We start from the raw sequence: 15,956 nt of genomic DNA, 5'->3' as shown, positions 1-15,956 counted from the left end.
ACTCAATCCCAAACTGCACAAGCTTGGATTAGACTACGAATAGCAAACCACCAACTTTGTGAACTGAACTATATCAGACCACTGCCCACATCTAAGAATGACCACTGGGTGGTAAAACAGGATAAACAGCATGGCAAAAAACTAATTTTGTATCTGATTTTATTTAACTTAACACATCCCTAAAACACTCTAGACATTTATTATTTGCTCAGTTTGGGGCATTTTCTACTGACTTCCATTATGGAATTAACTCCATTCCCACTCCCATTCTACACACCCTTCTCATCTCTCCATCCACCCAACAAAACTGTATCACAATTTTGGTTAGGATGTCAACTTCAGCACTACTGACATTTTGAAGAGCTTTCCTGTACACTGCATGATGTTCAGCGCATCCCTAGCCTCTACTCATTAGCACTCCCCACCAAGATATAACAACTAAAAAGATCTCCAGGTAATGCAAATATCCCCTAAAGGGGGGGAAATCATTCCCAGTGATAACCAGAGTTAGATGAGCACTCAGTCTTTACATTATTATGATTCTGTAAATGCAATTCACAATTAAGCCATATGGTAAGCTAGGATTACTTTTTCTTTCCTGCACAATCCTTTGTTCTTCCCATAATTAATGTCTTATCATTGCATTTGCTTCATTTTCTCTACATCATCCCTATCACTAATTCAACCTTCCACTAGTTTCCTAAATTTTTTTCTCAAATGTTAATTCAGACACATCAGTTTCATCTCCAAGACTATCGCTGAGCCCTCTCATGTGTTCCAATCGGCTGCTTATCATCTACAGCTGATACACATCTATCATACTACACTGTCCTCTTACTAGCATCCTATGGTTCCCCATGCCTCTATCCTACAGAGTCCAGGATTCCTATATCCTGTCTTCCTCCTTAATTTTCTTTATTCTTTTCATGAAGTATACCCTCCCAAACCTTCTGAAGGAAGGATGCAAGGGGGATAAGTACTGAGATACTGTACATCTGAAAATATCGATATCCTCAGAGCTGACAGGCTGGATAAAGAATTCTAGGCTGGAAATCATTTTGAAGACAGTGCTGTCTCCCACCTGCCTCCAATTTTGATGGTGAGAAGACAAAGCATTTCAGATTTGTCTGATGTATTTTTTTTCAGTCTGGAAGCTTCTAGGTTCTTCCTTCTGTCCCCAGTATTATGAAATTTCCCAGCTGCCTATTTTTCATCTACTGCACTGGCCAATGAATGGACCTTGCTTCTTTGGAAATTCACATCCCTCAGTGCTGAAGGACCTCATGGACTGATCCTCATGATTCTTTACTCTCCTCTGATATTTCCTACCTCTGATTCTTCCTCTGCTCCCCACCCCAACCTTCTGAGGAACATTATTAACTGTATCTTGCAAACCATCTATTAAGATTGTTTCTGCTCTCATATTTTTAATTTCCAAATGCTATCTTTGTTTAAATTATGCTCTTATAGATTATCCTGTTATTCCATGATTGTAAAAATCTACCTCTCTAAGGAGATCAATATAGTTTAAATTTTCTTCTATCTGCATAGTTTGCTTGCTCCCAGTTGCTGTTCTTTTCTTGAGCTTTAAACTCTACCTTTTAATGTTAAGAAGCCTATTTCAGATATCCATATTTAAGTGAAAGGCCACAAAGCTATTTAGAAGGCTTATCAAACTATAAGGCATCATTTAAGGTAAGTGATCAGGCTGAGCCATTTAATTGGGGAACCAATGTCAGTGTCACTAAGTCTTTCCTCACGAGCTAGTCAAATCACCTAAAGAATCTTCCAGTGTCAGATTTGGGAGAGTAAAGGACAAGCTGCCACATTCTAGGAGCAGAACAGAAGAAGGCTGAGGGCTTTCAGGATATATATGTGTATATATATGTACACAGGATATATAAATTCACTTCTTCCATTTTTCAATATTCTTATTTTAGAATAGATTGACACTATTACACCACTCTCATTCAGGTCTGTTAGATCTACTAAGTCATATACAGTATTCCTTTTTGCTTTATAGTTCCGAAATTTTGTCGCTCATCCTTTCACCCATTCTTCCTTTTCTTGTGGTTTTATGTACTTAAGAATTTTTAAACTTTACTCTTTTAGTGGAGTAGATGTCTATGTACAACCTACTATCTTTAAATAGAAATTTTCATTTCTAGTAAAGTTTCTAGACACTAACCACAATCTAAAATGTGGCAAAAAGTGCATAGCACAAAGAAATCCAATTTAATTCCCATCCCAACCCAGAAAAGCCCCAAGTGAAGAAAGGTCAACTGGAAAAGGGAGTTAAGAAAAGGAGAAACACACCAGGACATCCCACAGAGTGTGAAGCCTGCTTAAGATTCTCTTTCTCTCTCCCTCTGCCCCTCTCCTTCCCTCCCCTCCCTCTCTCTCTCTCTGGGGGGGGGGGGGGGGGGGGGGAAGGCCTGAGTGTTTAAAAAAACAAAAATCATTAGAAGGGGCACCTGGGTGGCTCAGAGGGTTAAACATCCAACTCTTGATTTCAGCTGAGGTCATGACCCCACGGTTCATGGGTTAAAGCCTCAAGTAAAGAATCCCACAGGTACAGAGCCTACTTGGGATTTTCTCTCACTCTCTCTCTGCCCCTTCCCTGCTTGCTTCCACATGCACATTCTCTCTCAAAATAAATAAATAAGCTTAAAAAAATTAGAAGATGTAGGAGCAGCAATCTGAAAAATAGGATAATGGAAAGTACCCAAGCTGGACAGTAAAAAAAGAAAAAATACAGGATAGGTTATGAGATCTCTTGGATAACATCAAGCGAACAAACATTTGTATTAGAAGGAGTCCCAAAAGGAGAGAAAGATGAACCCAAAGAGTTCTATACCATGACACATAATAATTAAAATGTCAAAGACTAAACATTTTAAAAGTTTTAAAAGCAGAAAGAAAGAGTCATGTACAAGGAATATCCCACAAATCTATCAGCTAATTTTCCAGCAAAAATTTTGCAGGCCAGAAAGGAGTGGCATGATATATTCAAAATGCTGAAAGGAAAGAACTGCAAAGAAGAATGATCTACCCAGCAAGATTACTATTCAGAATTGAAGAGGAGATAAACAGTTACCCACACAAAAGTGAAAGGAGTTCATCACCACTAAACCAGCCTTAAGGAACATTAAAGGGACTTCATTAAGTGGGAAAGAAAAAGCTGTAATTAAAAGAAAATTATGAATGTAAAAAAATTCTTGAATAAAAGCTAATATACAATAAGGGTAGTAAGCAATTATAAAGCTAATATGAAGGTTAAATGAAAGAAACAGTCAAATCAGTTATTTCTAAACAATTAGTTAAGGTGACTCACAAAAAGATGTAAAATATGACAACATATACATAAAACATGGAGGGTTGTTAAAAATGAAATTCTTTTAGAATGTGTTCAAGTTTAAGTGACCATCAACTTAATATAGACTGGTACATATTTAAGATGTTATATACTAATCTCACGGTAACTTCACACCAAAAACCTATAATAGATACACAAAAAATAAAAAAGCAAACCAAGTATAGCAGCAAAGAAACTCATCAATACAAGAGCAAAAGAAGAAAGGAACAGACAAGAACTACATAATCAGAAAACAAGTAACATCATGGCATAAGTATACACCTGTTGACAATTACTTTAAATGTAAATGGTCTAAATGCTTCAAACAAAAGACACAGGGTGACAGAATGGACAAAAAACAAGACCCAGCAATAGGCCGTTTAGAAAAGATTCGCCTCAGACCTTAAAGACACATACAGACTGAGTGACGAGATGGAAAAAGATATTCCATGCAGATGGAAGCAGCAAAAAAAAAAAAAAGAAAGAAAAAAAGAAACAAACAGAAACAAGAACAACAAAACACCACCAGAGCAGCAATACTTATATTAAACAAAACAGATCTCAAAACAAATACTGTAACAAGAGACAAAGGGAATTACTTAATGATAAAACGATCAATACAAAAAAGAGGATATGCAATTGTAAATACCTATGTACCCAACCCTGAAGCACCTAAATACATAAAACAATTATTAACAGACATAGAGAAAGAAACTGACAGTAATACAATAGCAGCAGGGGACCTGAACACCCCACTTTAACATCAACTGATAGATCATCCAGACAAAGAAAATCAATAAGGAAACATGTCTCTGACACGTTACACCAAATGGACTCAACAGATATATACAGAATATTCTATACTAAAACAACAGAATACACATTCTTTTCAAGTACACATGAAACATTCCCTGGGATGAATCACACATTAGGCTACAAAACAAGTGTCAGTAAATTTAAGAAGAAGACTGACATCATATCATGCATCTTTTCCAACCACAACAGTATAAAACTAGAACTCAATTACAAGAAAAAAAAAAAAAAAGAAAAACACATGGGAACTAAACAACATGCTACTAAACAACCAATGGGCAAATGAAATTAAAGAGAAAATAAAAAAAATACATGGAGGCCAATGACAGTGAAAACACAACAGTCCAAAATCTTTGAGATGCAGCAAAAACAGCTGTAAGAAGGAAATTTATAGCAATACAGGTCTGCCTTAAGAAACAAGAAAAATCTCAAACAATCTTACACCTAAAGAAACTAAAAAAAGAACAGGCCAGAGTTAGTAGAAAAAGGAAATAATAAAGATCAGAGCAGTAATAAATGATATAGAACCTAAAAAAAAACAAAACAAAAAAAAAAAAAAACACAGAAAAGATCAATGAAACCAAGAGCTGGTTCTTTGAAAAGATAAACAATGATAAACCTTTAGCTAGACTCGTCAAGAGAAAAAGAAAAAAGACCCAAGTAAAATAAATCAGAAATGAAAGAGAAGAATGGACACCACAGAAATACAAATGATTATAAGAGACTACTATAAAAAATTATATGCCAACAAATTGGACAACCTAGAAGAAATGGATAAATTCCTAGAAACATACAATTTTCTAAAAGTGAATCAGGAAGAAACAGAAAATCTGAATAGACTTGATTCCTAGTAACAAAACTGAATCGGTAATCAAAAAAACTCCCAACAAACAAAAGTCCAGGACCAGATGGATTCACAAGTGAATGCCACCAAACATTTAAAGAGTTAATACCTATTCGCCTCAAACCATTCCAAAAAGTGCAACAGGAAACAAAACTTCCAAGTACATTCTCCAAGGCCAGCATTACACTGATACCAAAACTAGACAAAGACACTACAAAAGAAGAAAACTACAGGCCAATATCCCTGATAAACACTGATGTAAAAAACCTCAACAAAACATGAGCAAACTGCATGCGACAATATATTAAAAGGATCAGTCACTACTATCAATTGAGATTTATTCCTGGGATGCTAAGATGGGTCAATATACACAAATCAATCAAGATACACTGCATTAATATAATGAAGAATAAAAATCATATGAGCATCTCAACAGATACAAAAAAAAAAAAATTGGCAAAATTCAACATCCGATCATGATAAAAACTCTCAAAACAGGGGCACCTGGGTGGCTGAGTTGGTTAAGCGACCAACTTCGGCTCAGGTTATAATCTCGTGGTTCGTGAATTCGAGCCCCATGTTGGGCTCTGTGCTGACAGCTCAGAGCCTGGAGGCTGCTTCAGATTCTGTGTCTCCCTCTCTCTCTGCTCCTCCCCTGCTCACACTCTGTCTCTCTCTCTCTCTCAAAAATAAACATTAAAAATTAAAAAAAAAAATCTCAAAATAGTGGGTTTAGAAAAAGCATACCTCAACATAATAAAGACCACATGTAACAAACCCACAGCTAACATCATACTCAATGGTGAAAAACTGACAGCTTTTCTTCTAGTATCAGGCACACAAGACAAGGATATGTCCATTCTTGCCACTTACTCAACATAGTACTGAAAGGCTTAGCTGCAGCAGATAAGAAAAAGAAATAAAAAGGCATCAAAATTGCTAAGAAAGAAGTAAAACTGTCACTGTGTGCAGATACGATACTATACACAAAAAACTAAAAATTCCACACAAAAAAAGACTATTAGAAATAATGAATGAATTCAGCAAAGTTACAGGATACAAAATTAATATACAGTAATCTATTGCATTTCTATACACCAATAATGAAGTAGAATAACAAAACAAGCTCATTTACAACTGCACCAAAAAAGAATAAATTATCTAGGAATAAACTTAACCAAGGAGGTAAAAGACCTATAATCTGAAAACTATAAAACACTGATGAAAAAAATTGAAGACAACACAAATGGAAAGACATTCCATGCTCATGGATTACAAGAATATTGTTAAAATGTCCATACTACCCAAAGCAATCTACAGATTTAACGCAACTCCTACCAAAATACCAATAGCATTTTTCACAGAAGTAGAACAAATAATTCTAACATTTGTATGGAACTACGAAAGACCCCAAATAGCTAAAGCTTTCTTGATAAAGAATACAGACAGAGGTATCACAATCCCAGATTTCAAGATATACCACAAAGCTATAATCAAAATAGTACAGGACTGGGGTGTCTGGGTGGCTCATTTGGTTGAGAATCTTACTCGTGATTTCAGTTCACGTCATGATCCCAGGGTTATGGGCTCCACACTGAGTGGAATTCTCTCTGTCCTCTGTCCCTCTCCCCCACTCGCACTATGGTACTACACAAAAATAGACATGCAGATCAATGGAACAGAGAGCCCAGAAATAAACCCACATTTCTGTGGCCAATTAGTCTACAACAAAGGATCCAAGAACACATATAGGGAAAAGATCGTCTCTTCAATAAATGGTGCAGGTAAAACTGGACATCCAACTGCAAAAGAATGAAACTGGACCACTTTCTAACACCACACACATAAATAAACTCAAAATGGACTAAAGATCTAAATGTAAAACATGAAACCATAAAACTCCCGGAAGAAAACACAGGCAGTAATTTCTTTGACATCCAACTTAGCAACATTTTTCTGGGTATGTCTGTTCAGGAAAGAAAACAGAAGCAAAAAATAAACCATTGGGACTACACCAAAATAAAAAGCTTTAGCACAGCAAAGGAAACCATCAACAAAACAACAATGCAACCTATTAAATGGAAGAAGATATTCCCAAATGATATATCCAATAAAGGGTTAATAGCCAAAATATATAAAGAACTTACACAACATCAAAAAACAAATAATCCAATTAAAAACAGCAGAGGACTTGAATAGGTATTTTTCCATAGACATACAGATGGCAAAGAGACACATGAAAAGATGCTCAACATCACTAAATTACCAGGGAAATGCAAATCAAAACCATGAGATATCATCTCATACCTGAGATAGTATGAGATCTCACAATGGCCATACCCAAAGGATAAGAAATAACAACTGTTGGCAAGAAGAAAAAGAAACCCACGTGATTGTTGGTGAGAATTTACATTGGTGCAGCCACTGTGGAAAACAATATTAAGAGTTCTCAAAAAATTAAAAAACAGAAATACGATATGATCTGTTAATTCCACTACTGGGTATTAACCGAAAGAAAACAAAAACACTAATTCAAGAAGATATACGCACCCCTATGTTTATTGCAGCATTATTTACAATAGCCAAGATACAGAAGAAACCTAAGTGTCCATCAATAAATGAATGGATAAAGATACATAGATAGATAGATAGATAGATATAGATACATATATATGCATATATACACAGTGGAGTATCACTGAGTCATAAAAAAGAATGAGAACTTGCCATTTGAGAAAACATGGATGCACCTAGAGAGTATTACACCAAGTGAAGTGAGAGAAAGACACATACCGAATGATTTCACTCATGTCTGGTATCTAAAAACAAACAAAACAAATGAGCCAACAAAACAGAAACAGACCCATAAATACAGAGAATAAACTGATGCTTGTCAGAGAAGAGGGGATTACAGGGATGGGCAAAATGGGTGAAAGGAGAGGGAGATACACGCCTCCAATTTAGAAAGAGTCAATCACAGAGACAAAAGGTATGGCATAGGAAATATGGTCAATGGTATTTTAATAGCATTGTATGGTGACAGATGGTGGCTAGACTTGGGAGCATAGCATAACAGAGCTGCCAAATCACTTACGTTGTACATTTGAAATTAATGTAACCTTATGTCATATACTTCAATTTTTAAAAAGGGAGAAGGGAACAGCAAGGTCTACTTACGTAATAGAAGAATGTCTACTCTTCTTTCACTCCTTTAAAGGAGTCGGGAGTTTCTCCTACAAAAGAGTGGGGGAAGGGGGAAGAATACCCAAGGCTCTTTCCTAACTTCAGCAGATAGGTTTGGGTGATGGCACCCCAAAGCAAAACTCCCACACACTGGTTTAACGATGCCCAATGTAAGAGCTAGCACCCTATCTACTCACATAAAAGAGAAGCCTGTCAATAAATAAGCTCCTATATACCCTCATCTTAAATATGAAACAGCAACAAAAATCAGCCAACATCTAAGGAAAATCTGGCGCATGACAAAGAAAAACATGTATTAAAAAACTGGCCCTGGAGGCACCTAAGTGGCTCAGTCAGTTAAGGGTCAGACTCTTGACCTTAGCTCAGGTCTCAATCTCAAGGTCATGAGTTCAGGCCACGCATTGGGCTCCACCCTGGGTGTGAAGCCTACTTTAAAACAAAAAAAAAGGCCCAGAAGTTGAAGTTATCTCCTACAACCTAGGTACTCAAAGTGTGGACCCCGGACCACCTGGGAGCATACGTGTGAGAAGAGAAACAGGCATTTTAGTCCTATAAGGACTCAGAAGTTTACTTCCTAATGATCCTCTCAAAGGAAATTACTTTTCAACGTGCACCAGCAAAATAATGAAAACCAAGAAAGCATAAAACATGCAATTTAAGAGATAATAAATGCAACCTGGGAGAGCTTTGAAAGGAATTCTAGTAGGCCAGTAGTTTGGCAAATCTAGGGAACAACCAGTTTAGATTGGGCTAGAAGGGTGGAGGTCTCCAAGAGGGCACTCTCCAGGAAAAAAGAATTTTGTAGAATAGACAGTATGACTGAGGGAAAGACCAAGGCTGTAATAAAGGAGCAGACAAGAATGGAGAGGAGGAAGCTATTCTGGTTGTGCTGGGGAAGAAAGGAAAATGTACAAGAGAATCATAATCCAAGTATGAAGCAAAAAGCCGAAAGTAGAATAAAAAGACAATCAAAAAGAAAAAAGAAGGACTTCAAGAAATGCCAGAAGGGCACCTGCCTGGTTCAGTCAGTGCAGCATGTGACTCCTGATCTAGGGATTATAAATTCAAGACCCATTTATAAGTTGGGTGTAGAGATTACTCAAAAATAAAATCTTAAATAAACAAATAAATAAGGAATAGCCAGAAATGAGAGAATTATGAAGAAAGCACATGCTTCTTTCTCCAAAAGACAAAACTGTAAAAGGCAGCATTTTGACCAATTAGTAGGATGTAAGAAAGGAGAATTCATTCTGGCATTCCCTTTCAACACCCTTACAAAAGGATCCTGACTATGGCTAGAGGGAAAAAAACAAAATCCTAGCCATTGTAAACCTGCCTCTACTGTGAAAAATACGTACATAGCAATTCCATATAACAAATGCTATTATTCTTGTTCAGCTTTTGCAATCAACCAACAGTAAAACGTGTAACAGCCCTCGCAAGGTTACAAAATGGAATGTAAATATTGTGTGATGCTCTCAACCCTTATCACCTAATATCTACCAAGGTGCACTAAATCCTCAATTTAACATACGATGTTGATAAAACAAACTGGTGCAAGTATATTTTAAAATACTGAAGTATCTATCAGAAGAATTTACCACAAAACAGGTAAAAACCCAGGGAGCAGGAGTGAGATAAAAAGGGGCCGGGAAGGAGGCTGTTGCATTTCTTTCATAACTTCACCTGTACTCTTCAATTTTTTTTTTTTTAACCTTACTCATGAGCACATCTTTTTAATAGCTAAAAGCTAACTTCTTTAAGAAACTTTAGGGGCACCTGGGTGGCTCAGTGGGTTAAGCGTCCAACTCTCAATCCTGCTCAGGTCACGATCTCATGGTTTGTAGGCTTGAGTCCCACATCGGTCGCATGCTGACAGTACAATGCCTGCTTGGGATTCTCTCTCTCCCTCTCTCTGCCTCTCTCCCCAACTGGTTCTCTCTCTCAAAATAAATTTTTTTTTCTTAAAAAGAAACTTTGTAAGACAAAGGAAACTTTAATACATGAAAATTACACTTTCATAATTTCATCCTGTACATGGTTTTCCTGTTTTAAAGATTTAAAAGTGTGTGCAGGGGCACCTGGCTGGGTCAGTGGGAGGAGCATGTGACTCTTGATCTTGGGGTCATGAGTTCTACATGTGGATGTAGAGATTACTAAAAAAATAATAAAGTAAAATAAAAATAAAATAAAAATATGTTATATATACCTAGTATACAGTATACTACAATATATAGTAAAAGCTGAAATAAAATGCTTTCCACAGTAATTATGGGACCTCACAAAATGTCATCTTTTCAATTTTCCTACAAATGGAACATCAGCAGGACTACAATTAGTACAAAACTGTTGCAGTAGAATTGAACACTAAAATGGCAAGCTGAAGATGAGCATGAAGTATTTGATTAGCTTACACAATCACCAAAATAGCAGCAACATTAGTTGCCAGAAAATACCTTTCTCCTTTTAACACTGGAGTGGCCTCACCATTTAATTCTTAAAGGGGCTCTAAAAAAAACTCCAAGCATTTCTTTAAAACAGAAACAACTTAAGCTGTAGATTTCAGTTTTTACTTGAAAAACATGCTCTTCAAGCCTTTAGTAGCTAATTTAAATGGTATTGAAAAATTCTTTGACTTTTAATGTCAAATGCACTTTTAATGGTGCAAGAGGCAAATGTCACCACAAAATGGGGCAGATCTACTTTTTACATACACGTTTACTAGAATGTTCACTAGAACACTTAGACAAGTCTTTCCTTCCTCTCTTCTAATTTCATTCTACCTAGAAATAACCAGTGTTATCAGTTTGATTGATTTTCCCAGACTTCTTGTGTGTGTGCGCACGCGCACACACACACACAAATATACATAAGACATTAAAACATTTCTTTTAAAAAAGGATATCAAATGACTAAGTGTTATGCTCAATAGTATACTGCATACATCATTTCAAGATACAAATATTTTCCCTCAGCTTACTGTTTACCTTAGGAATTTCTAATGGCTGCACAGTATCCCAGTAAATGAAATGTTGCATATGAAATCATTGCAAAAATAACATTCCATGTCCTAGGTTATAAGCAGCCTAATGGTTACAAAGTCGTATCTTGAAAATGTAAGTCTCCTGCTCTAATTTTTCACATCAAAATCAATCTATACATTTCTCCAAAAGTTACTAATATATGGTCAATGACTGAAGTAGGCAAGATTTGCAAGAATATGTAACTTATCAAAAATTGACAACACAAAACAAACAAAACCTCTTAAATACAATACTAAACACTATAAATGGGGAAAACATAAAAGGGAGTAAAAACAAAAAGGGTCAAGACCAAACTCATAAATCAAGATGTACTTAAAACAGCAAAGGAGTCAGAAAAATTAACCTTTTTCCACTTAAGCTTTATGTTTAAAGAAATTAAACATAAATTCTAAGTATAAATTTGTCTCTAAAAAAGCCCCAAATCAAAAAAACCTGAATTGTTAACATTAAACATCTTTAATCAACAAAAACATTAAAATATTAACATTAAAATGTCATTATTTTAAAACTCAGAGTTTTAAGAAATGGTTATTTGGTTTATTAGTTTGTCACGTAGTTAGCCCTAGTTTTTAAACATACAATCCTCATTTATATAACCAAAACACAGTAATTGCAAAAAAGTTACTCTCATTTCTTGAAGAAAAAAAAAGTTACTCTATTCCAAAAAAAATCTGTATAAAATTGCTTAAATACACTCACTGGAAAACCTAGTAAGAATCTTTAACATTCATCAGATGTTTAACGTATTGTTTACAAGACACAACAATTATTTGTTATTATATTTAATCCTCCGTAGTATCCAAAATAAACCCATACTAGTAGAAAGATTACTTTATTAAAATGTATAAGATTACCCATCTTTTTCTTTAATGTGTATCCCTATTAACCCTACATAATTCTTGCTCATCTTTTCAAATACGTACTCATTTTACTTTTTTTTCTAACTAGAAAACACACATCCTTTTAAAAAATCTTGGAAACAACAAGAAAAATCATACTCTCACTTCTTGTACATGTTCATCCATTTATCCACACACATATACATCAAATATTTTTAATTTTTTTAATGTCTATTTATTTTTGAGAGAGAGACCATGAGTGGGGGAAAAAGGGAGAGAGGGAAACAGAGAATCCGAAGCAGGCTCCAGGCTCTGAGCTGTCAGCACAGAGCCTGACATGGGGCTCGAATCCATGAACCAAGAGATCATGACCTGAGCCACCCAGGCGCCCCTCAAATCTCTTTTTTTCTTATGAAATTTGGGATCACAGAAAATAAGCACATTTTAAGTGGTTCATTTGAAGCGATCATATTCCAAAAATTATAATCATACCATCACCAAAGAAGTACAGTGACATTCTTATTAGTTGCAAAATTAGTCTATTTACTTATCTACGCGTACTTTTGTGAGGTTTAAAATGTTAGACTTGATTTTCTGTAAGGCCTACCTGGCATAGGAGAAACAGTACAGGCATTGATTGTAGAGAAAAAGATCTAGGTTTCAAATCCTGATTTTCTGAATTACAAGAAACGTGACCTTGTGTAGATTACAAACCGAGTCTGTTTGTCAGATGAAAATGTAAAGAACTGCACCTACCAGAGTTGTTTCCAGGATTAAATAAAATGATAGATGAGAAAGGAGCACCCAGTGCCTGGCACACAACAGTACCTCCACAAGTGTGTTCTTTCTTTCCCATTTAAAAAAAAAAAACAAAAACAAAAAGAAGAAGGAAAAAAAGCGTGAATGTGACACAGCTATTAAAAGTCAGAATTCTAGGGGCGCCTGGGTGGCGCAGTCGGTTAAGCGTCCGACTTCAGCCAGGTCACGATCTCGCGGTCCGGGAGTTCGAGCCCCGCGTCAGGCTCTGGGCTGATGGCTCAGAGCCTGGAGCCTGTTTCAGATTCTGTGTCTCCCTCTCTCTCTGCCCCTCCCCCGTTCATGCTCTGTCTCTCTCTCTGTCCCAAAAATAAATAAACGTTGAAAAGAAAAATTTTTTTTTAAATTCTAGACATAAATACAGTAAACACACTTGAAAAGATGTTTTGTTTTTTATCAGAGCCTTTTACTCACTTGTAATTTAAGTTATCTCACAATCCACTTAGCCGGCGACAACCCAGGGTGTTACTGTACGAAAAATTTTACTTCGGGAAAAGAAAATATTTTAAGTCCATTTTACAATTTTCGCTATCTGAAATTATAGCTAACAACAGGAAGAATGCAAAAAAATTTCTCTTGTAAAAGTATACGAGTTAAAATCCTGCAGCTGAGAATCTCCTTCAAGGAAAATTGAAGAATGAAAAGAAAAGCAACTCTAGACTTTTTCCCCCTTCTAACGGTAAGTTTGGGGATAAACAAGGGAGTAATTCTTTAGAGCAATTTAGAAAATGCCAGGGACGTGGAAGAACACACGAGCGAAAGGGTAAGTTTGAAACTGCTCCCTGCGTAGGTCCGGGGGCGTGGGACGAAGATTCAAAACTTTGGGGTCTTTCCACAGAATTCAGGAATAAGACAGAGGGGGTCGGGGGGAGCGGTTCTATAAAAGTCAGAGGCAGAAAAAAACAATGGGAGGGGGAAGAGGCAGCCGAAAAACGCTCAAGACCCAGACTTTGGCGCAGCGGCTTCACTTTCAGGAAAGCAAAAGAGTTAGGAACTAAGAAAATGAGGAAATTCCGGTGCTCCGCAAGAAGGACGGAGGGGCCGTGAGAAACCGGGAGGCTGCGGGTGAAAGACCGGGTGGTGTCGTGGGAGAGAAGGGTCGACCCGGGAAAGCGAGCAGCGGCGGGACCGGAAAGCGAGAACAAGGATGCGGCCGGGGGGGAGGGGGCGCGGAGGCCTCCGGGGTCGACCAACGTGACAGAAAACGAGGAGGGGACTCTGGGGGCCGTGGCAGCAAGGGGCGACGTGGTACCTGCAGAGATCGTCCAGGACGCTGCCGGGAATCTCCACCCGTTTGGTCTCCATGATGAGAACCCACAGCAGGAGCAGTGCATCCCGGCTCCGCGCGGCCGGGGACCAAGGGTACGGCACGGAGACTCCGGCTCGCCGGAAAGCGGGCAGCGGCGGCGGCAGCGGCTCCAGCAAAGAGAGGGGGAAGGGGCGGGACCCGCTCACTTCCGTCCCGCTCCCTCAGCCCAGAACCCCGAGCCTGGGCCAGAGCGCGGGGCGGAGCCCCGGGAGTCACGCCCCTGCTCTGCTTGAAATGTCCAATGGGAAGCTGTAGAATTGGGAGGCTGAGCAAGCTAAGCCAATGAAATGTTTGTTTATTGGTCTGTCGTCTCCAATCCGTCTTCAAGCTGCTCAGTTGCTACTCAGAAAACCAACTTCCCGCCGCCTGTGATTGAGCACTGGGGTGGCTACGCGCATGCGCACCATGCCTCCTTTGCACTATAGAAAGGCCAGAGTATTCAGGTCTTGCTGGTAGACTCGGAGACTACATCCTAGGGTTTGGCGTGGTGTAAATGTCCTCTTGGTGACCAAGCAGGCGCTCGTACCTCTTCAGGGCAGACGCCGACGGCGCATCCTGCGCAAGTGTGCACTTGGAATTCCTGTCACCAAGTATCCTGCACACTCATTGTCGTCCCATCGCCTCCAGGCCAAGGGCTGTGCCTCTTAACTACAAACACCGGTTGTCTTTTGTGTGTGTGGTGGCTTACCTCTGCCTTTCCTCAAAGGACCCAGACAGAACTTTATCCTACTATCTGACACCTAGTGAGATCTGAGAAAATATTGATTGAACCTGAACTTGGGAATCTTCATTCTACCTCCTACACATACTCCCATCTCCTAGCCCTCACTGATTCCTCATCTTACTTAATAGAGCCCAATCCATTTAGGATCTTGCAGAAAAAAATCTAGATTCATCATTCTTTAACTTCCTCCTTTTACATCAGACTCACAGCCACACAAACGCACCCCTCAGTCACAACTTTAATTCATTCTGATGAGGGAGCATGGGGCAAGCTGAGGGCCAAGTCAGGCTAACAGCAGAGCACCCCCCAACCCTGGAGGTGGGATATGCGTGATATTCTCAGACACTCCTGCCTGCCCAAGAACAGGGAAAAGGAAAGAAAGCAAATGGCTGACTGGTAGAGATCACAGTCATGCAGGACAGGAGTCTCCTTAAGTTTACAGATAACTTAGTAAACTCCAAGAAAAAGGCAATCTTATTCATAGCCTAATCTCCAGAAACCTATAGATTCTGTTTCCTGGAGCCCTAATATCACCCTCATCAAGATGTAAGGGGCTTTGGGATGCCTGGGCAGTTCAGTCACTCAAGCATCCGACTTCGGCTCAGGTCATGATCTCTGGGTTTGTAAGTTCAAGCCCTGTGTTGGGCCCTGTGCTGACAGCTCAGAGCCTGGAGCCTGCTTCAGATTCCTTGTCTCCCTCTCTCTCTGCCCCTCCCCGTGGTGCTCTCTCAAAATAAATAAATAAATAATTTAAGAAAAGATGTAGGGGGGTTTAAGTGCTTACCATGGCGATGTGGGAAACAAGGGCAAATGAAAAATTAAATTCCCTTACTGCCTACAGCCCGATGACAAATCCTTGAAACAGGCAGAGTGACCTTCCTCGAGGAGCTCAGCTGCTTCGATGATGACACTTTGCTAGGGCCGAAAGGGAATCTTGGCTTAACATTGTCCTAACCCCTTGAGGATCCTGTGAGTCTCCTTAAACACGTAAAAATTCCTTTGGAAACT

General features: G+C 38.4%; 1 protein-coding gene across 1 annotated transcript in view; it reads right to left on the bottom strand.

The window, feature by feature from the left end:
* Positions 1-14,412, bottom strand: part of DCP2 (decapping mRNA 2) — a 48,319-nt gene extending 33,907 nt beyond the window's left edge. Inside the window, exon 1 of the mRNA XM_015070217.3 lies at positions 14,168-14,412. Coding sequence (XP_014925703.1) covers positions 14,168-14,220 — 53 coding nt within the window. The 5' untranslated portion in view covers positions 14,221-14,412. The remainder of the gene's footprint in view (positions 1-14,167) is intronic.
* Positions 14,413-15,956: the final 1,544 nt, after the last annotated feature.

Source organism: Acinonyx jubatus, chromosome A1, assembly GCF_027475565.1.
Source record: "Acinonyx jubatus isolate Ajub_Pintada_27869175 chromosome A1, VMU_Ajub_asm_v1.0, whole genome shotgun sequence".
NCBI lineage: Eukaryota > Metazoa > Chordata > Mammalia > Carnivora > Felidae > Acinonyx > Acinonyx jubatus.
This window is presented reverse-complemented; position numbering and strand designations above follow the sequence as displayed.